At 38.2% G+C, this 23,091-nt stretch overlaps 1 protein-coding gene across 1 annotated transcript in view; it reads left to right on the top strand.

Moving 5' to 3' along the window:
• cdh7a (cadherin 7a) overlaps nucleotides 1-23,091 on the top strand; it is a 142,973-nt gene that overhangs the window by 98,903 nt on the left and 20,979 nt on the right. Inside the window, 2 exon segments of the mRNA XM_049478526.1 lie at nucleotides 8,252-8,369; nucleotides 12,386-12,637. Coding sequence (XP_049334483.1) covers nucleotides 8,252-8,369; nucleotides 12,386-12,637 — 370 coding nt within the window.

Here is a 23,091-nt window from a genome sequence, read left to right as displayed (position 1 = left end):
ACTTTATGAATATGAACTTTGAACTTGTTTTCTTTGCATTATTTGAGGTCTGAAAGCTCTGCTTCTTTTTTTTTTTTTTTGTTATTTCAGCATTATTTCTCATTTTCTGCAAATAAATGTTATAAATAACAATATTCTTATTTGGAATTTGGGAGAAATGTTTTTTGTAGTTTATAGAATAAAACAACAATGTTCATTTTATTCAAACATATAGCTATCAATAGCAAAATCTGAGAAACTGATTTGGAAACTGAAGCGGTCTCTTAATTTGTTCCCCAAGCTGTAACTTTTTGGTGATCTGGCATTGAAATATGGCAATTGCACCCCGCCTCCCAAAGAAACCAGGCCTTAAGGATGAGTGACAGTGTATTTGTTAAATAAACTATATGTTTTTTTGTTTTGTACACACATACAGCTCTAAAGCCGAGTGAATCTCAGGCTAGAGAGCATTGCGCCGGGCAAAATCATTGCAAATAACGGCTCCATGCTGATTTCTGTGGCAGGTCACTCTAATCAGGGGATCAAAGCACTGGGCACTGGTGGGGAAAAAGCTTTACTGCTATGCAAATGTGGCCGGAGGTAACTGTGGCATGAAATTGGTTTGTTGAGGGACTGTGGCATCGTGTCAAGTGGCCAGAATGAGGCCTTGCTGTGGCAGAAAAACTCAAGAACACACACTGACACTGCTTCCTCCACTGTTGTCTCTCATCAGTCACTCTGAGTCAGCAGAACCCTTTGCTTTGTGTGTGTCCAGCTCTTTAGTCTTATTTTATATTTACTTTATCTGTGCTAGTGTCAGTGCTGGAGCCGTAGAGAGCTTCTTTAAGGATTAACGGAGCATTCTGTGCTAATGAAACCGGCCTAGGCATAGTACATTCCTTGCTTCTTTTCTAGGGAGAACCAATCAAAGGTTTGGTCAGAGTAGTGAGCTACAACAGGGTTCCGGTTGGTCCTTAAAAAGTCTTAAATTGACTTAAATTTACTGTAAATTTGCTGTAGGTATTACATTTTCAGACAGTGGTTTTTATGTCAGCGTAAACATCTAATTGGGGGAGAGAACTAAGGTTAACAGAAGACTAGCTAACATTAAAAGTGAGCTAACTTTAGCAGCGAGTTAGCTAATGTTACAGAGGAGAGAGCTAAGATTAGCAGAGAGCTAGCTAATGTTACTGGGGAGAGAACTAAGGTTATCGGGGAGCTAGCTAACATTAATAGAGAGCTAGCTAACATACTAACTTGCATACTAACTTCCTCTTACAGCCTACAATATTGTGGCCTATCAGCAAGCCAATATATGCAGTTCCCTCCAAAAGTATTGAAACAGTGAGGCCAATCCCTATATTTCTGCTGTAGACTGAAAACATTTGGGTTTGACATTAAAAGATAAAATGAGAAAAATAGTACAGACAAAGGTGCTATCTTCTGAATTGTCCATGAGATCCAGCTGTGATTAAGGATTTTTTAAGGCATCAAACTCACATGTATGTAGCCAGTCCTGCCATTGGTCAACAGTTGGTGGAGTCAGTAACAATTCCTGTGAGATCAAGAGAGAGAGAGAGAGAGAGAGAGAGAGAGAGAGAGAGAGAAATCAACGTTTAATATTGACACGTCCCAAACTTACACAGTTGGAGCTTAACAAAAACTCTGATTTTAAAATCACATGACCATTATTAATAAACATTATTATTATTTTGGGAAGAAAAAAAAACAAAAAAACAAAAAAAATTTTTTACAGTAGACAAAATGTAGACCGTGGTTCTTCAGTTGTGTTTGGTTTAACTAGGATCAAATCAATAAATATACAGTATATGTGTAAGGTCAGTGGTTAAGTGGTCAGAGTTTGCACATTTTAATGGCGGAAGCGACATCTTCACTCAGAATAGTAATAGAAAAACCATCAAATGTCTAAAAGAATAGAATGCAATTGAATCTGCAGAGCAAAGAAATGACTGCACGGACCCCTTAAACAGGACTCATCTTTCCCATTAGAGTTTGTAAATTGCAGAACAAGTGCTACAAGCAGAGCGTCTGGGCAACTCCCCGTAGGAAGATGATTGTTTGTGGCCCAGCAATTAGACTCCAGCCCGCCTGACTGCCAGTGTCACAGGGAATCATGTTTGTTTTTTCTCAGAGTGCTGCTTCTGCTGGTTGTGCTCATCTTTGCAAAACACTGTCTCTGTCGGAGAAAAGCATTACTGAAGTCCCCCCGGACCCTCACTTGTGTCTGTTTGGACCCACGAGGCCCCCATTTCTTTTAACTTGCCCAGATTGCTCTTGTATGGGGAGCTGGGTGACTTTGCTGGGTGTCTGGGACTCAGCGGAACTCCTGCTGGAGTGAAGCTGAAAGCTGCAACATGTTTTCAGAACCTCGCTTCCCTCGTGGGTCGTGCTTGTTCTGGCATTTTTGACCACAAGAGCAAAGGAGCAGTGATAACCAAACACAGTGTTGATAACTCCACGGAAAGTGTATAAAGAGATGATAAAAATCATAATAAAATAGATTTTTTTGACTGAGGATGAGCTTTTAGCTTTTGAATAATGTTTAGACCACTGCAATAGATTTGTGGTCCATAGAGTGTGAGAGACAACAACAGATATGTTGTACAGTTATTTGAGAAAAGTACATGGATTGGTTGAGGCAGATGGATGAATGGATGGATATACTTGGTTGATGGGTTGAAGGATTGATAGTTGAATTGGTAGATTATTTTTTGGATGGCCAGATGGACGAATAGCTCAAGAAGTCCCAGATATAGAACTGCTTTTGTAGACTCTTGGATGGATGGTCAATGTGCTTGGTTGGTGGATTGATGGGTGGATGAACAGATGGATGGACGGATAGATGGGTGGATGTAGAGTGGATGGGTAAATAGATGGACAAATAGATGTTTGATTGAATAGTTGACTGTATCTTGCAGTCTAAGAATTAAGATTGGGTGGGTGATTTGATGAAGGACTGGTGTGATAGATGAACAGATAGATGGATGGATGGATGGATGGATGGATGGATGATTACCCCTTTTGTGGATTCCTGGATGGATGGAATTGTTTGCATGGTTGGTGATGGATGGTCATTATTCTTGGTTGGTGGTTTGATGGGTGAATGAACAGATGATTGGATGGATGGATGGATGGACGGATGGATGAGTGGATGTAGGGTGGATGGGTAAATAGATGGACAAATACATGTTTAATTGAATAGATGACTAAGAAGTATGATTGTCTGGATGGTTTGATGATGCCTGGCATAATAGATAGATGGATGGATGGATGGATGGATGGATGGATGGATGGATGGATGAATGAATGTATGGATACACTTGGTGGGTTGGTTGATGAATTGATGATTGAATGGGCAGATGGATGTTTGGATGGCCAAATCAACTCCATCATGAGATCCAATACTCAACACTACTGTTTACTCAACAAATAATCCCTCTAAATCCCTCTAAATGTGCACACACACACACACACACACCTACATACACACACACTTGCTTGGGTATGTTGCAGTTCCAGCAGTAGAACTCCAGAAATGGATGACTAGTGGGTTAGTTGGTTGGTTAAATTGGTTCTCTGATATAGCTGTAGCATAGATGGTAGTATCCAATCAATCAGCAGTCCAATCAGTAGGACAAATCTTGCACATGCCTGTGTGGATGGATAGAACAACAGAAAGACAGAGCCTGTTCTTTATGAACTGTTGCTATTTTTGATGCCTAGTCCTGCTTTGCCTAAGAGAGGAAGACACACGGCATCCACACTGCAATCATCACATTCACCTGTATTGTCATATTTCACTTTCCAAATGTAAATGACTTTTTCTCTCTCAGGCAGCCCTTGGGTACATTTTCCCCATCACTGTTGCGGTACATGTCAGCGGCTCGTTTATATATATATCGAGCGACACACACACACACACCTGCCACACCGTGAAGCCTGCCGCTCTCAGAAAGAGCTTGTGCAGAGGCTCTTGAATTTGAATGTACTCCATCAAATTGTCTGCAGCAAGAAGTGTTACATATTGTTGCGAACACAACCCACAACCTGCTCTCACTTACCAAACCAGACAGTACACCCCACCCCCTTCCCTCCCCCCCTCGGCACGTCCCCTCCCCCTCCTTCGCTGGGTGGCAGCAATATCGGCGAGATGGAGAAGCCACTGGCCGCTGGATGATAAAACAGATGGCTAGTTGTAAAAAGAGTCCCCAAACCCCACCCTACAAGTTCCTCTAATGGGGTCACACCAGGTGCTTGTCTGCACCTTCCATTTCCAGCTCACAGCACCCAGCTCGCTCTCCTTCAGCCGTCCTTTCCTTTCAATATCGCTTTTAGCATTTCGCATCGAACTGTACCTTCCAGTGAACACGGGCAATGATCTAGGAATGTATTGAACTGTTCCAATTCCGAGTGAATTAGCCAGAAAGAATCCACCAGAAGAAGAAACAGTTGTACGTTTCTACTGTTATCTCCTAAAGGAGCTCAGTGCCTGGCCTGGTGTCTTTTCTACCTCTCTGATGTGGTCAGCCGTAGTGGCCTGATGGATGACGACTGCTGCACAGCATGCGCTTTCTGCATGGGCTGAAAGATTTCCCCTTCACTTACTGCAAGCTAAACTACTACTGGAGATATACTTCCTAATCCCTTCAGTAACTGGAACAGAGACAATCAGCCAGACTTCGCCCTTTTTTAAGCCTCATGTACTGTTTAAAATAACACTGGCTAAACGCTTCTTGGTTTAAATGGTATAAATCTAGAGAAAAAAATACTCATTTGTGGCTTAGAAGATATTTAGAATGGAATTTTTCTGCCAGAAAAAAAGAGTAGACTTGCTCTGCATTAGGCTGTAAATGGAGTCTTCATTGCAGACATCCCACTTCTCCCTCAACTGGCGGGATTTTACCTCATATTGATGGCAATTACTCCCTAAAACACACAAAAAAAATAAGAGATCACTTAAAAGTTATGAGTTTCTTTGATTTTACCAAATTGAAAACCTCTGGAATTTTATGAAGAGGAAGATGGATGATCACAAGCCATCGAACCAAGCTGAACTGCTTGAATTCAGAATTTTTGCACCAAGAGTGGCATAAAGTTATCCAAAAGCAGTGTGTAACACTGGTGGAGGAGAACATGCCAAGATGCATTAACACTGTGATTAAAAACTAGGGTTATTCCACCAAATATTAATTTCTGAACTCTTAAAACTTTATGGATATGAACTTGCTTTCTTTGCATTATTTGAGGTCTAAAAGCTTTGCATCTTTTTTGTTATTTCAGCCTTTTCTCATTTTCTGCAAATAAATGCTCTAAATGACAATATTTTTATTTGGAATTTGGGAGAAATGTTGTCTCTTAATTCTTTCCAGAGCTGTATATACAATATCCTGGAAATCAGAGTGACAGATAAAAGTAGACTATTCAACTATAAGGAGAGCATTCAACTCAAAGAACCCACATATTGTAGCATAGTTTTAACACTCTGACAAAAACCCTGTAATTATTTCAGATTCTATACAGCAAAGTTTTGCTGAAGAGGTTATAACAGGGCTAACTTTTAACCTTGCCCTTAGTTGTCACCCCAGGTTTTGCTTTCTCAAGCCTTATAGATGAAAGCCAACTTTTCCAATCTGATCTGTGGTTAGCTCCAGTTTATTCTTAGCTGAGGTAGTCCAGTTTGTTTTTTGAGAGAACAGATAATAAAGTGAAATTATATTAAAAGATAGTACTAGCTAACATTAGCTTATAGCCTAGTATTGATTCCCTTTTGCTTTCCCAGCTTTTGCTTATCCTTGTGCCACATTTGAGCTGCAGAAGGCCTGGTAACCATAGCAGCCCGTATTCCCATAACTAACGAGTCTAGAGGTAATAAGCTGCTCTCCAGTATCAAAAACACCACATTCTACTGAAGTTGCTACAACCTTTTATTTTGCTTTTAGCCAATTTTGACAAGGGATTTCTCCAGTAAAAAAATGACAAGTCAGAACTTTGATGCAACAGTTTCAGGGTTTGGAATCAGCCCATTTTCAAGCTCCTTTTTGATGATTTTCTTTTGAAAGACAAACAGTCTTTGAGTGTTAAAGGCTCACAGTTTGTCACTTCCATGTACTACACTCTCATTATTAAACTAAAAGGTGAACCTAAAATCCTTTAATTTTCCCCAAAATTGTCAGTGCACTTTATAATCCGGTGCCATTCAGAAGCGAATATATTGGACTGTAGTCTGCGTGTTTACTGTGTTAAAACAAGCTAATTGGGATGAACCGCTAGCTGATATCGCCCTGGCTTACTGGAACACTCAGCGTTTTTCAGTGCAGCTCTGTTGGGTAGAGGTTAGCCACTAATGCTAATGCTCCAGCTTTAGTGGAAATCTGGAAATCTAAGCTTACTGGAAATAAATGGCAAGGCAAGTTTATTTATATAGCACCTTTCATACACAATGGCCATTCAAAGTGCTTCAAATGTACAAGTACAATGTACAAAAAGTGATTCAATGGTACAAATTAGAAAATACAAAGAGAAATCAAATAAAAACATGTAAAAGTATAATGGTAATTTAAGAAAATAGTTTAAGAACAATGTTAAAAAGGAAACTAAAAAAGAAAAGTAAATACAAGACAATTATGATTAAAATAATATTCAAGTAATGAAAAATGAAGAACAAAAAGCAAACTAACAATGTGCAAAGCAGTGCTGATTTAAAAGGAAAACTTGGTGACACCCCTGTTCCTACTACTAGTTACTAGTGACGCATAAAATGCACCTTATAATCCAGTGTGCCTTAGACCAGAAAATAGACATTTATTGGTAGTGTGACTTACAATCCAGTGTGCAAAAAATACGGTATACCAAAGTTTGACATTTTGTCGCATCTTAAAGTAAAGAATAGCATCACTGTAGGCTGTGATAACGTACATCAGCCCATCCGTCACATTTGACTTTGACTACATGCATCGCATTGCATTGCAGTTCAGCTTAAAGAGAACATCCTGAGCAGCATGACGTACTTATCGCAGCATGCAGTGTTTTTTTTTACGGTTCAAAAATATTTACAGATTAAAAAGATAAACCCTTCACAGCCGCTCCTGCCAAATAATCAGTTAATGTGCTGGAGGGGATGAAGCCGGGCCGCCGAGAGGATGAGCGGCGCGTTGAATACTTTTCAGCGATCGCTGAAAGTTCATCTAAAGAATAATCGGGGATGAGTGCGGTGACGATTCGGCGTGGTGGCTGCCGCCGGACGCTCCTGGACGCTCTGGGTTTTAGGAGATTTTCAGGGAGATTGAGTTTCTGCTGACGAAAGCTTGACACGAGGGTAGCGCTGGGCTCTCAGTATTTAACCCAGCCAAAGCCTGCAGATTAGGCCACAACAGAGTGTCAGGGGAATCTTCTTAGTGCACCACCTGATGGGCAGGCCCTGATAATCATCTCTAAAACACAGCACTTTTCTCTGCTTTGGGAGGGGCGTGGGATACGGGGGGGATTGGGTTTGGGCTCTGCATTAGCCCAGGATGGCCCTGTGCTTTGGCTAAATCCCCGGGATACTGTCTAAGCATTGCCAATCACAGATAGCGTAGCGCATTGACGTAGTTGATCTGCTGCACAATTGTTTTGATTAGATTTGGAGCGTAATTGGAAATTTGTCCTGCTGCCAAAGCCGACCTGGAGCGTCACGCCGATACGGCTCGCGCATCGATGCTTCGGCTTCAAACGCCGGCCTCTGAAATTGGTTTTGTATTCTGTTATGAGACGGATGTGTGAAAAAGTAATCCTGCCATGGCATTTTTTTATTGCTAGACAAAAAAAAATAATTATTTAAACATTAGAGTTCCCTTTAGCCAAAGGTTAGTGTGATGTCTGAGCTCACACACAGACTAGTCTATCATCAACTCAGTGAGTAATCCAGCTCAGAATAAAACAGGAGGCTAGCAACACAACTAAACCATTCTAACCCAGCTGAGGCAGGTTTTAACCTGGCTGTTAGCAAGGTTATGAAAGTTGTGAACTTTACGTACCTTAACACAATAAGATAAAGGTCTGCAAAGAGTTTTCTGAGTGATGCCATTCTAAAAAAAGTAAAAATGCTATTTGATATTAGGATTTTTATTACATCAGAAAAAAAAGCACTTTCCATGTCTGGCCGCATAAGTGAAAAGACTCATATATTAAACCAAGTATTTTAAAGCTGAAGTTTGTTTGTGTTCGGTTGCCGCCTCAGGTGATTATAACAGATTAACACTCCCTCCCGCAGGTGATCGAAACCATAAGCGCTGTGGATAAAGACGAGCCTCCCAGTGGACACCGCTTCTTCTTCTCTTTGACTGCCGAGGCTGCTGGGAACCTGAACTTCACCCTCCGCGACAATAAAGGTATCTACATCTACACACATCAAGGGAAGAAGAACACTCCAGTAGAACTTTACAACTAATCTTTATAAAACCATCTTATTAGAACCTCTTACTTCCTAGTAAGGCCACTTTGTGAACTTTGTGAACTTCATGAACTTTGCCTACCTGAACTTAACACCCTAAGATAAAGGTCTGTAAAGTGTTCTGACTAGGGCCATTCTGAAAAGTAGGATTTGCTATTTGATATAATGATATTTGGCATCCGAAATTCATCCAAGAATGACTAAGCAAAAAAAATCACTTTCGACATCTGCCCAAATAAGTGAAAAGACTCATTTATTACTTTCAGTAGTGATAACACTCTTGATGGATTCTAAGACCAAAAAAACTGAGTTATCTCTGTTAAAAACAGACAGAAGGGTTCCCTTTAGCTACAGGGTAGCGTGACGTCCCACACAAAGACTTTAGTCTATAATCAACTCGAGTAAGTGAGTAATCCAGCTCAGAAAAACAGGTAGCTACCACCATTCTAACTCAAATAAGGCAGGCTGCAGTGTCTGGAAGCGTTAGAGTTTTTAACCTGGCTAAACCATTACAGCCCAGCGGGCGCTAGCTGCTGTGTCTGCATCTCTCATTTCAAATTAAAAGCCCTCTTCAGGGTTTTGTAATTCCAACTTCATGAAATGTCTTTTTATCTGAAGAAAGCAGCAGATATAGTTTAGCAACATATACTGTATGTAGTGATAATACTATATTTTGCTTTGTTGGTATATCTGCAAGCAAGTTAAACATTTTTAGTGTCCAATAAATAATTTTGTAATTGCTTTTTCTTTGAAAAGTGGGACAAAAATACATTTAGGCTAATTCATTTAGGCAATAAAGAATGAAGAAAAATGAAGAAAAAAGGGTTATTTGAATATTGGCCATAAAAGGTAATTTTGGTGCATCACTAATAAAAAGAAAACTTTTGTGACTATTAGGGCTGTGCACATGACAATATAATCAGTTTTTAAACGATACGTGTTTTTTTATGGATTTATTAATTATTTTCCCCTTTTGTTCTGTGAAAGGTTTGTGTTTGTTACATTATTTGTTTGTTACAATTATTTGTTTGTTACATTATTATTATTATAGTATATATGATCTACTAGGCTATGAGTCTTGTTACTGTTGTTAAAAAAATGCGTTTCTATTAAATGTTTGAAACTGTTATACTAATACAAAATAATACAACATTAATTTTGTTACAATAATATATTCTTGAAAACTTTATTTTTTGACATGTTGCCAAGAGTACCAGTATAGTATAGTAAACTGAAATATTGTCATAAGAATTTAGGGCCATATCGTGGGTTAAAAAAAAGGTTTTAAGAAGTGAGTGCAGGGGCTCTGTGTGGTCCAGCGGACTAAGATGCTGGCACTATGATCTAGGGATTGCTGGTTTGAATTCCGGGTCAGGCTGCTTGCCATCAGCAGCCAGTGTTCGAAAAAGCACAATGGGACATGTTCTCTCTGGTTGTCTAGATGGTGCTCTCTCCCCACATCACTCTCAAGGTGATGTCAGTCACCACGGCATCTGTTGGCTAATGTATTAAAGCTGGATCGCTGTGCTTTCCTCTGTGATGCTACATCAGCAGCAAAAGAGGCTGTTGCTGACTTCACATGTATCTTCACATGTATCAGAAGAGGCATGTGATCGATTTCACCCTCCTAGTGTATTACTAGGGCGTATTACTAGTGATAGAGTCCTAGATAATGGGTCGGTTATAATTGGGGAGAAAATGGGATAAAATTAGAAATGAATGTAAATTATATCTTATACAAAAGCATTTTTCAGGGAATCAAAAACAGTTCTTCTACAGAAACAATCAAAGAACACTTTCAAAGTCACTTTGTAGCACCAGTATATTTATAATATAAGTTTGTAGCTCCTCCACATAAGCCAAGGGTTGTGAACTGAAGGTAGGAGTCCAGCACACAGTTGGCAAATTTTCTGTTTTAGAACACCTACTAAATCTGTTAATTACCTGATATGTTGAATCAGGTGTGTTTGAGCAGGAGAAGCACCAAACAGTGCGGGAATCCTGTCCTTCAGGACTGTCATTCCCCTTGCACTATCACAGACTGTAGCCCATCTGTTGTCATGCACAATTTATTAGTCACCCTCATTTATAATTGCAGGTGAGTTTCTGACCATGGGACTGGTGTTTACCCAGAAATACACCGACATATCAGAACATTATGACCACCTCCTTGTTCCTACGCTCCAATTTTTATTAGCACCACTGAGATTATAGGAGCACTATATTAATCTACAGTTATAGACTGTAGTAGGGATGTTCCTGATTTGATCACGTGACCTAAAATCGGGGTCGATCGCATATTTTTCAAAGCATTGGAATCAGGATTTATCATCAGTTAAAAAAAATGTTATGTTGCATTGTTACTCCACGAGTTCAATATAGACTCACCCAAGTTTATATGTTGTGTGTGTTTGTGACTGTTTGTTTTATTTCGCTACTGAAGTCTTTTTCACACAATCTCACGCATGCACGCATGCGCACATGCCCACACACACCCACATAGAGTTTCCTCTTTCCAAAGTGAAATAAAAAAATGCTATATACAGCTCTGAAAAAAATTAGACCACTTTAAAGTGATGAGCTTCTATAATTTTACTAAATCGAAATCTCTGGAATATAATCAAGAGGAAGATTAATGATCTCAAGTCAGAACTGCTTGAATTTTTGCACCAGGAGTGACATAAAGTTATCCAAAAGCAGCGTGTAAGACTGGTGGAGGAGAACATGCCAAAATGCATGTAAACTGTGATTCAAAACCAGGGTTATTCCACCAAATATTGATTTCTGAACTTTATTAAAACTTATTAATTAAAATGAACTTGTTTTCTTTGCATTATTTGAGGTCTGAAAGCTCTGCATCTTTTTTGTTATTTCAGCTATTTCTCATTTTCTGCAAATAAATGCTCTAAATTTGGAATTTGAGAGAAATGTTGTCTATAGTTTATTGAATAAAACAACATTGTTCATTTTACTCGAACATCTATCTATAAAAAGCAGTAACTGATTCAGAAGATTACAATATCATCAAAACTGCCCTGAGATATTATAGTACAGTAAAAATGTCTAGTTTAAATTTAGTCTTTCAGGTCTAAACTATTAGTACACAGTAGACTATCATTACTCTCTCCCTCCCAAAAATACAGCATACCTACCAACACTTTAAAAATGAAGCATGACCTTGATTATGACTTATCACAGACTTTGCTTATTTAAAACATAGATGCATATTTAAAGGGAAATCATTTATATGGCTATTTGGTATTTTTTGTTTCGATACAGTTATTTCAGTAATTAAAGAGTATAAAAAAAAACCTTAAGGGACAACTTGGATGTGTTCTTTCTTTTTTTTTCTGCAATATTAGTCTTCCAACACAGGCTTCCAACATACCCATTCATTCATTCGCTGTCATCATTACCACCACCAGTATCATTACCATCTTAGTAATTATCATTCACGACATTTACATTAGTATCATTGCTAATGAACATTGTTATAACACTGTTAAAGCTATTAGACACTCCTAGCTAGCTGTTCAACCTTGTACATCATCCTCTTGTCCTTCATCAGTGGACACAGAATGCTGCCCACAGGATTCCCACAAGACTATAATTAACCAACAGTGATGCAGAGGTGTTTAAAAACTCCAGCAGAACTGCTGTGTCTGATTCACTAGTACCAGAACAACACACACTACTAACACAATAAAATTCACCATGTCAGTGGCTCTGCAGTACTGAAAACCCACAAGTCTCTCCTGTGGGTTCCTGATCATTGAAGAACTGAAATGCTGAAAGGAGAATAATATATTAAAAATATACAGAGAAATCTCAGTTTTTTTTAGGATCATGCCACTCACAAAGAGCTAGAAGATGACTAACAGCTTTTCTTACTGACCTTTTCTCTTTGTCTTCCCCCTCTGTTCCTCCCCTCGTTTTCACACCTCTCCTCTCCAGACAACACGGCGTCTGTGCTGACGAAGCGCGGCGGATTTCAGCGGCGAGATCAGGCCATGTATCGTCTGCCTGTGCTGATAGTGGACAGCGGGAGTCCTGCTCTCAGCAGCACCAACACTCTGTCCATACGCGTGTGCGACTGCGACTCGGACGGCTCTCCTCAAGCCTGCGGCACGGAGGCTTTCCTCCTGTCCGCCGGACTCAGCACCGGAGCGCTGGTGGCCATTCTGGCCTGCATCCTCACGCTACTGGGTAAGAACCACCTCCATCATTATCTTTATTATTATCATTATCATCAGCCTCTAACATCGAACGCATTAACACATGTACTGGAAGCATCACAAACATCACAACATTGATTTACCTTGCTGCCTTGCCATTATCGCTGTTATCATTATTGAAACCACCAACCAGTGTCATTACCATCTCGGTCATTACCATTCACAACACACCAGTATCATTGCTATTAACATTATCAGCTAATTATCACCAATATAATTACTGTATGTCTTCCAACATAAGCTTTATCCTTCCAACATCAAACGCATTAACATCCAGCACTGGAAGCATCACAAACATCATAACATTACATTGATTTACTTTGCAGCCTGGCCATCTTCACTGGTGTCATTACCACCACCAGTGTCATTACCATCTCGGTTATTATCCTTCACAAACATTTACACTAGTAGCATTGTTATGAAGATCACAGCACCACCAATTTTATTACTGTATGTATTACAATACAAGCTTTATCCTTACTGTCATTATCATCATTCACATCATTACTATCTACATTATCACCTTCATCATTATCATCAGCTTCCAACATCAAACGCATTAACACTATTCACATTAGTACCAGCACTGGAAGCATCACAAACATTATAACATTTACTTACATTGCTGCTTTGCCATCTTCTCTGTGATCATTACCATCACCAGTGTCATTACCATCTCAGTCATTATCATTCACAACCATTTACACTAGTACCATTGTTATGAACATAATCAGCCAATTATCAGCAATATTATTTCTGTATGTCTTCCAACATAGTCTTTATCCTTACTGTCATTATCATCATTCACATCATTACCACCAACATTATCACCTTCATCATAATCATCAGCTTCCAACATTGAATGCATTAACGCAGTTCACAGTAGCACCAGCACTGGAAGCATGACAGACATTATAACATTTATTTAGATTGCTGCTTTGCTGTCTTCTCTGTTATCATGTGTCATTACTATCTCTGTCATTATCATTCATGACAATAACACTATCATTTCTATGAACATTATCAGCACCACAAATATTATTACTGTATGTCTTTCAACATAGGCTTTAATATATTATCCAAATATTTTTACAGTGACTTACCTTGCTGCCTTGTCATTATCGCTGTTGTCATTACCACCACCAGTGTCATCCTTCTCATCTTAGTCAGTATCATTGCTATGAACATTATCAACACCATCAGTATTATTATTTTATGTCTTCCAACATAGGCTTTATCCTTACTGTCATTATCATCATCCACATCATTACCACCTACATTATCACCTTTATTATTATCATTAGCCTCCGTTTTTTTCATCTCCATCAGCGTTATCACAATATCACCAGTATCCTTCTCTAGCATCATAACTACCTCAAATATTAGCATTATCACATTAGCACCACACCCACTTCCATCACCATAATCAGCATTTCCACCTTCAATAATAGTATTACAACATTATCATCATCATCATTATCACCACATCCATCACTGGCATTATGGCATCACTGCCATTGTCACTAGCATCACTTGCATTGTTATAAAAATATTTTCTTGACATTAAAAGGGATAAACAAGAATGCTGGAAATACCAGCTGCAAAAAAATGTTTTTGTTGTTTTTTTTTTCTCTCAGCTCCAGCATGTTCGAGCTTCATATCGGCTAATTGAGTGAAACAAATAGAAAGCCAATAACACTACGAGGATGCTGCCTCACAGTCTTGCTTGTTTGTTTCTTCCCTGATAATTTTCCTCATTAAGAGCGAACCGAGTCAACATGAAATTGCTGTATTTTTGTTTTGGGAAAAAAATTAATTACAGCTAAATTGACTTCTGGGTGAAAAGCTAAGCTTGAAAATCAAATAACATTAATGTTAATTACAGAGTTGATTTTCAGAAATGCGAATTAGATCCATTACTTTCTGATTGATTTTTTCTCTGTGCTGGAACCCTGATGCTTGTCAGACTGGTGGGATCTCGAGGCTTAACGAGATCTGTGATGGTGTTGCTGGGATGGAGGACAGTGGTGTGTTACTGAGGGTTGGCGATGATTAGAGCATTTTCAGCTTCATTAGCTGATTGTTTGATGAGTGTCCCCCTTTTTTTGTTGGAAAATTCACAGATTGCACAGGGTCTGATTGGTTGACTTGGTGTTGGTTTGCTGGCCTGAGGACTGCAGAGAGAGAGTGATTATTACACTGATGGATAGATTGATTCCTGTAGGGGGAGCTCAGGAGCAAAAACATTGATTTAAAGTTTTTAAATGTACATTTCACTCTAATATACTGTATATTTAACTAAGCTGCAAAAATGTGATTTTTTAACATTCTGAAACTCTATTTATCATCTATTTATGATCGTTGTCATGCAAAAACTGTGTATATTAATTTTCGACAATCTATGCATATGTTCTTTTAAAATTTCATGATTCAAAAGATATTTTTTTTTACATTGACTTCCATTTAATTTTAGGGATTTTTTTTCCCTACTCTTGTAAAGTTCCTACTTTACATATTTTTAAAAGCATTGAAATTTACTCATGTACATAGCAACCCCCTCATAACCCACCCCCCTCCACACTGAACTTATAAGGGATGTTGTTGCCAGATCTGTTGCCAGAAACTGTGCATGAGATGCATTTAGATCTATTACTTATTAATAGATATTTCAGTAACACTATATATGAAGGGTAAATACAGTGCATTTTAAATTAATACTAGTAAGTCTCATCCAGACTGTGCTGTGCAACAGAGCTAATTCTTGGTCTTACTTCCTTGGGGTGGTCCTGATGAGAGCCAGTTTCATCATAACATTTCTGGTGATTTGATAAAAGTCTGATAGTCATCTAGACTGTGCTGTGCAACAGAGCTCATTCTTAGTCTACCTTTCTTGGGGTGGTCCTGATGAGTGCCAGTTCCATCAGAACATTTCTGAGGATTTCATAAAAGTCTAAAAGTCATCCAGACTGTGCTGTGCAACAGAGCTAACTCTTTGTCATCTTGTGAGTACTGGCATGTGCTGTTTATACATATTAAAACATTGCTTTATACTGTAAATACTTTATTCAATAGTTATGAAGTATTAACAAGCATCTACACAATTGTGCTAGCCTTTGTGCTACTATTTTTCCACTGTGCTGGTACCCTGATGCTTTGTCAAACTAGTGGTTTTGTGAGGCTTAATGAGATCTGTGATGGTGTTGCTGGGATGGAGGACAGTGGCGTTTGATTCTGAGGGATGGTTTGACCGGACTGGGCTGTTCTTCAGAGGCTAACGTGTCTGATTAGTGCGTTTTCAGCTTCATTAGCTGATTGTTTGATGAGTGTCCCCTCTTTGTGGGAGAATTCGCAGGGTCTGATTGGTTGACTTTGTGTTGGTCATTGGTCTGAGGACTCGAGAGAGAGAGAGTGAATGTCTCACTGATGGATAGATTGATGTGTGATTATGGCATTGATAGCTCGTCTCTTCGGTTCACGCTGGCTGGCCTTGGATCTGCCCACAGCGGTGCTACCTGACCTTTGTGTTGCATGTCTGGCGGCTGGCTGGTGGTCCTCATCAAGATATATACCGTGACTAATGAGGTGGTACAGGTGGGACTGTGATTTTTTATTTTTTTATTATATATATATATATATATATATATATATATATATATATATATATATATATATATATATATATCCTCTGATTGCAGCTGAGAGACCCCCTTGAATGCATTGATGGTATTCCAGAGTGATAAGAATAGAGTGTTTTTTGTTTTTTTCAATTATGATAAAAAGTCCACATTTCTTACTAAAGGATCTTAAGCGGTATCATGGTTTCAGGTTTATTCTCGCTGATGGAAGACCACCCATCCACCCACCTACCCCCCCTGCTCCTCCTCCCCCTGATTCTGTCTCATCGTTTGGAGTTCCAAGCCTAAATAGTCTCTCAGAGGGGTGCAATCAGTCAACAGATTGCAGCGTGATTGCAATTTTTTTTCCTCCCCCCTCCGCTTTCAGTTGGCCACAGAGACAGAGAGACTGAAGATCTGTCGTCTGACCACACACACACACACGCACCCACACACACACTCTCTCTCTCCGCTTCTCCTGTGGAGAACACACTCCCTAATTAAGACTGACAGAAGCTGGCGAGAGGCTCCATCCTTTTCTTTCCAGAGCCATCTCCCTCAGATTCGTCCGTTTTTTTCGTTGATGTCTTTTGACCGAAATGTTCATTTATCTAACTTTTAGTTCCTTTTCTAAGGAGTTTACTTTAAGCCACATTCATTTTCCAGCCTCTCCTGGTCTCTCAGAATTAAAAGAGAAAAGCGTCTTTAAAGCAGACTGAGGCTGAAATGTGGAACAAACTGTTCAAAAAAGGGCTCATAACCTCAAAAAATCCTTATTACACCCTTATATACTGTACTATGTTTTGTACTAAGGTGTTATACTACAAGTTAGCATAACAAGCTAACACACCAGAGTGATATCTAACCACAGCTCTGTGGAGTCAAACGCTCCATACTGCCTGAGGAAATATGAGAACAGCACTTTATCTGAGGAGCTCCTGCTACTGTTCCTTACTGTATGAGTTTTTTTAACCAAGGACAATAGAAAAATAACAGCAAACTGTTCAAAAAAGGGCTCATATCCTCAAAAAATCCTTATTACACCCTTATATACTGTACTATGTTTTGTATGTGACACAATTGTATTAAACACAACATTGTTTGTATTGTTTGATTAATCATGATTAAGAAAAATACATATTACTGTAGAATTCTGTAATATTATTTTACCACCTCAGTCCACATGCTTCTTTTACTTTTACAGATGATGGTTCTGTATCTCTCAGCTTGTCAAATAAAGCACATGTACAGATAGTTAGTTATGAGGGGGGGAAACCATAGCACTATTTGTATTTAAAGCAGGAAAGCAAAAGTGAATAGTAATTCACAGAGTAATTATTACTTACTTATTACTATTTTGTTGATGCTCAAAAAACAATTCATCTTCTTTTATCATCACTGGCATGCATATGACATCTTGTTGCTGTTTTTCAGTTTTAATCTGGCAGTTGATGCTTATATTCTTTATAATAGGAATTATTGAGGAATGGACCAATAGAAATGCTCCAAATGTTTACATTGACTTAAAAATGTTAATTATACTGAGATTTTAAAGATTTTTAAAAGAGTAGTGTTTCCTGTTTTTCTCCCCATTTTCTCCCCAATTTACACAGCCAATTAACCCACTCATTAGGACTCCCCCTATCACTAGTGAACACACCAGGAGGGTGAAGACTAGCACATGCCTCCTCCAATACATGTGAAGTCAGACATCACTCTTTTCAAGCTGCTATTGATGCAGCATTACCGAGTAGCATCACTGCGAGCTCAGAGGAAAGCACAGCGACTCGGTTCTGATACACCAGCTCACAGATGCCTTGTGCTGATCCACATCACCCACTCAAACAAACATGTTGTATTACTAGAAAATAGCCTAAAGAATGTTAAACAAACACTCAATTATCCACACTAATCCCCATCCCATGCTACATCAAACTTTTATGTCATGGCTATTTCAGCTACTTTCAGTTACGCTTTCAGTTAGCGTCAGAACAACTTTAATTTCCAAGAGATATCTCTTTAAATTTTCATCACTACACCTCTATGTTCCTCTGTTTCACTCTCATATCGCTGCCTTGCTGTCCAGCTCAGTGTTAGGATCCCTTCCGTTCCTGCCCGAAATCCTCCAATCCCATAACAGCAGGATTAGCCTACTGCTTTGCCTTAGCTGAGCTGTGCAGTTATTTTAGGTGAAGAAAACCCGGCCCGGGGCTGCTCACTCATGGTTAAAGAAGAAGGATGCAGAGTGTGTGTGTGTGTGTGTGTGTGTGTGTGTGTGTGTCGGTGGGGAGGGTTAGCTGAGGCATGCAGGAGGAGAGCTCTTTCTTTTTTTCTTTGTCTTTGTTTTGTAGTAATGAATCAACAAGCCCTGTTCCTACTGTCTGTCAGTGATGTTACTCATCCAAACAGCAGGATTCTAGTGCAAACCTTCCACATAAACCCTCCATAACGCAGCTGTCACAAAGCATAACTCTGTTTTATTTGTTGTCTATTGAAACTAGCTCCCTTCTTATGTAGTGGGAACAAGTTATGAGGAATGGGCTGCTAGAAATAGTTGAAAACATGTCAGCAGTATGTGGATAAGCATTGTCCTGTTGGAGAAAGAAAGAGGGAAAGCAAGAAAGAAAAAAAAGAAAGGTAGGGACACTGGTGGTAGAACCACGAGAGGCGATAAGTGTATTGTACTTATGAAGGTGTTGTTAGCATAACAAGTTAGCATAACAAGCTAACACACCGGAGTGATACCTAACCACAGCACTGTGAAGTCAAACACTAAACACTGCCTGGAGAAAAATGAGAATAGCACTTTATATGAGGAGCTCCTTCTGCTGTTCCTCACCATATAATTGTTTTTATCCAAGTACAATAGAAAAACAACAGCAAGCAGCTCAGAAAAGAGACAAATGGAATTGCACAATTGATCCACAACTCGGATAAAAGTTACTCTTGTCCCCCAGACAAGCTCAGAATCAGTCATGGGTACAAAATCATGTATTCAGTACAAGTGATAAAACTCCCTAAAACTCTGGGTACAAGGTGAAAAAAAACATCAAGAGCAGTAACTATAACCCTGTTTAAATATATTAGTACTGTTATTAGCTTGAAGGATGTTAAAGAAAGGAATTGTGGCCATTTTTAATACTGTATTGCCTCTAATGGCTTAGTAATATTATAAATTCATATAATTTTTTTTGTCTTTTTTGTGCAATAGAGCTAGCTTTTGAGAAATATCTCTTTTGAACACTTATATTTTTGAAGATTTTATTTCTGTTAATAGTGTTTATGGACCTATTAAAAATATTTTGTTTTATAAAGGATGTTGTGTTAAAGTTGTTGGCGTATCTTTTTTTTAAGTATATTGTTTAAATTCTTCAGCTGTTTTTCTGTTATAAAGTCTAATAATAAAGTCACATTTTTCTATATATATATATTGTGTAATTTTGTGGGACAAAGTAAACCTTATATTAATCAAACCTTTAATTTAAAGCCTTAATGTTTTAATTATATGTACTCCTAATTAAGTCACATTAAGTACATTAAGTCACAAACCTATATAAAAGCCCAGACATGCACAAAAAAAAAAGAAATACATGATTAAAATAATTAAAATACTGTGATACACATTTTTGGTCGTACCGCCCAGCACTAGTAAAAGGTTGACTGCTTAGCTGTGCTGTAGCTTGTAGTTCATATGGTATTGCTGTTGGTTGCTAAGGTGTTGCTAGGTGGTTGATGGAATGGGGGTTACAGCAAAATATGAATGTGGATCAATATGGCTGTGAAGCTTGGCATTTAAAATGAATGAATAGGAGGAATGGTGGATAAAAAATGGCAAATAGATGAAATGGTTTAAGGTTATGCTGACAAATATTGAGATTTTTATACTTAATTATTCTACCCACGTTTTGCTATGTACAGAAAAAGATAGCACCGTAATAGGATGCTCCCTGCACCATGCTTAACAGTGGTATAGTAGGTGTTGATACTCTGGATAATGTTAAACATTTACTTCTTCAGATACACCTCAGTGTGGTCGTTTGTGAACAACAAAAAAAAGTCAATTTCCTGTAGAAGACTTTTATTTTGTATATGTAGTTCAACTTTAGTCAAACCCGAAGACAGCAGAATCATATTCCAGACTGGCTTGGCTACAGGCTGTAGTGACACTTTATCTCCATTGCTTTGTCTTTGTTTTGCAGATGATTTTTGATCCTTTAATTAAAGGTATTGCTTTCTAATTACATAATTAGTAACAGAATGAGGTTGTAGCATTCGAGTCACGCCGTGTCACAATGTATTGCGCTCCAACTTAGACCTAATAAATATGGAGATTAATATTTTAAAGGTATCGATCTGAGATGTTTTGTTTTGCAGATGACTTTTGACAATTCAATTAAATGTACTTTCCTTTAATTACATAACTAATAACGTAATTAAGCTGTAGAATTTGAGTCAAGCCAAGTCAAACTATTTGTAGCTCCAATTAGACCCAATAAATACGGAATGCAGTACTTTAAATGTATCGATCTGAGATGTTTTGTTTTGAAGATGACTTTTGATCTTTGAATTAAATGTATTACCCTCTCATTACATAAGTAATAACATAATTAAACTGCACGGTTAGATTTGTGGCACACCAAGTTGATCTACAGCTGTGGAAAAAATTAGGAGATCACTTCAGTTTATGAATCAGTTTCTCAGATTTTGCTATTTAAAGATATATGTTTGAGTAAAATGAACATTGCTGTTTTATTCTATAAACTACAGACAGCATTTCTCCCAAATTCCAAAGAAAAATATTTTAATTTAGAGCATTTATTTGCAGAAAATGAGAAATGGCTGAAAGAACAAAAAAAATATGCAGAGCTTTCAGACCTCAAATAATGCAAATAAAAAAAGTTCATATTATAAAGTTTTAAGAGTTCAGAAATCAATATTTAGTGGAATAACCCTGGTTTTTAAACACAGTTTTCATGCATCTTGGCATGTTCTCCTCCACCAATCTTACACACTGATTTTGGATCTTTTAGATAACTTTATGCCAATCCTGGTGCAAAAAATCAAGCAGTTCAGCTTGGTTTGATGGTTTGTGATCATCCATCTTCCTCTTGATTATATTCCAGAGTTTTTTTTTAATTTGGTAAACTCAAAGATATTCATAATTTTTAAATGGTCTATTATTTTTTTCCAGAGCTGTGTATGATGTTCAGACAGAACGGTAGTGCCCAGCTGTTTGTTATAAAGATGGATTTTAATCCTCTTTTTCCAAGTTCTTTATTCTATAAGTATATAAAGAGTATCAATGTTAAACTTCAGTATTTAATGCCTGCTACATCTTTCTTCCTAAGATTTTCTACATGAGATTTTTATCTCAGTGGGTAAATTAGTCCATGTATTTGAGGTTTTGAGTTTTGAGGCAGAACAGTGTGAAATATCTCAAAAACAGAAGACAAAATGCAGCAAAATAAAATTGACAAAGGCAAATAAAAAGGGTTAAAAGTGTTAAAAGTGACAGTCCTTAAGCAATGTTACAATGTTCTGTTTTAGCTTGCCAGCTTTCCTCAGTTATAATTCTGTACTTCTTTGGTTTAATGATTTATTAGACCTACCAGACACCCCATTTTCTTGCATGCAGAAGCACATTGATGCCATTTATTAGAATATTTTGCACCTCCTCGTTCAGAAATACCACAGCTATCGATTTTGCAGCTTTAATGTTAGGCTGAAGAATAGTGTAGCATTAGATATAATTTATGTTTCCTTCCACTTTGTGCTCTAAATTAGTTCCACTGGCAGCAATACCGTTCAAGAGCATGATGCTCCCACCACCATGCTTAACAGTTACAAGTACAGATACATGTATGATGCACTGCGCTCTCATTATATATAAGTATATAACATAATTAAAGAGCAATTAAGTTGCTTTACATGATGTTTCATCATAAAAGTACTGTCCAACTTTTTTTTTGTTGTTGTTGTTGAAGATGCTTTTAAAAAAGCTTCTTTATTTTCTTTTTAATCCTCTTTTTTGTCTCTTTATCTTGTAAGTATATAATACGTAGCATAATTATACTCCAGCATTCAATGCCTGCCAAGTCTTTCTACATGAAATCCCAACTCGGATACCAAACTGAGTGGAGTTCAGTAGTTTAAGCATTTCAGTCTCAGCTGTTTTGTTTTGTAAATGAGTTTTTCTCAGTGCTACAAGGAGGTCATTTAAAAATATATCCAGAGTTGCAGCTCCACATAATGACATCCGCTGTGGCAGGCTCGGATGATTTTTTTTTTGGCTTTGTTTCATGGAGTCTTCCTTTTCCTCATTACTCCACAGCCTCAGGTGGACAGGCAGAGGGGTCAGTCGAGCCCGGGGCACTCTGGGACACTCCAGACCAAAGAGACGCAATAGCTAAGAGGCTTAGCCCATCAAACATTCGGGGAGACCTAGTCTTTAAATACACATTCAATGCATACAGGACGCATATTTTCTTTATTGTACAAACTTAACATGTTAGGGTTGGTTCACACTACAAGACTTTAGACACATTTTTTAGTCGCAAACTGTTTTTAGAGGTTGTGAACAAAAGCCTCTAAAATTGGCGACAAAAGCCTCAAAAATTGCTGTTCACTCAGCTCTCGAGAACCCTAAGATTCATAATTCTCCAACAAATACTGGACAGGTTCTGAACCTGTTGGTGACTGCTATAGCCAATGAGCATTCAGTATCATTGTGTGTTCCTCCTGGTGAGAGATCGTCTAATATGTAACCTCATGTCTCTGATCAGTTACGTAGTGTGCAAACTACCACGACTAA

This window comes from Astyanax mexicanus, chromosome 4 (genome assembly GCF_023375975.1).
Source record: "Astyanax mexicanus isolate ESR-SI-001 chromosome 4, AstMex3_surface, whole genome shotgun sequence".
Classification (NCBI taxonomy): domain Eukaryota; kingdom Metazoa; phylum Chordata; class Actinopteri; order Characiformes; family Acestrorhamphidae; genus Astyanax; species Astyanax mexicanus.
The sequence above is the reverse complement of the archived record's forward strand: the minus strand, read 5'-3'. Positions and strand labels throughout refer to the sequence as shown.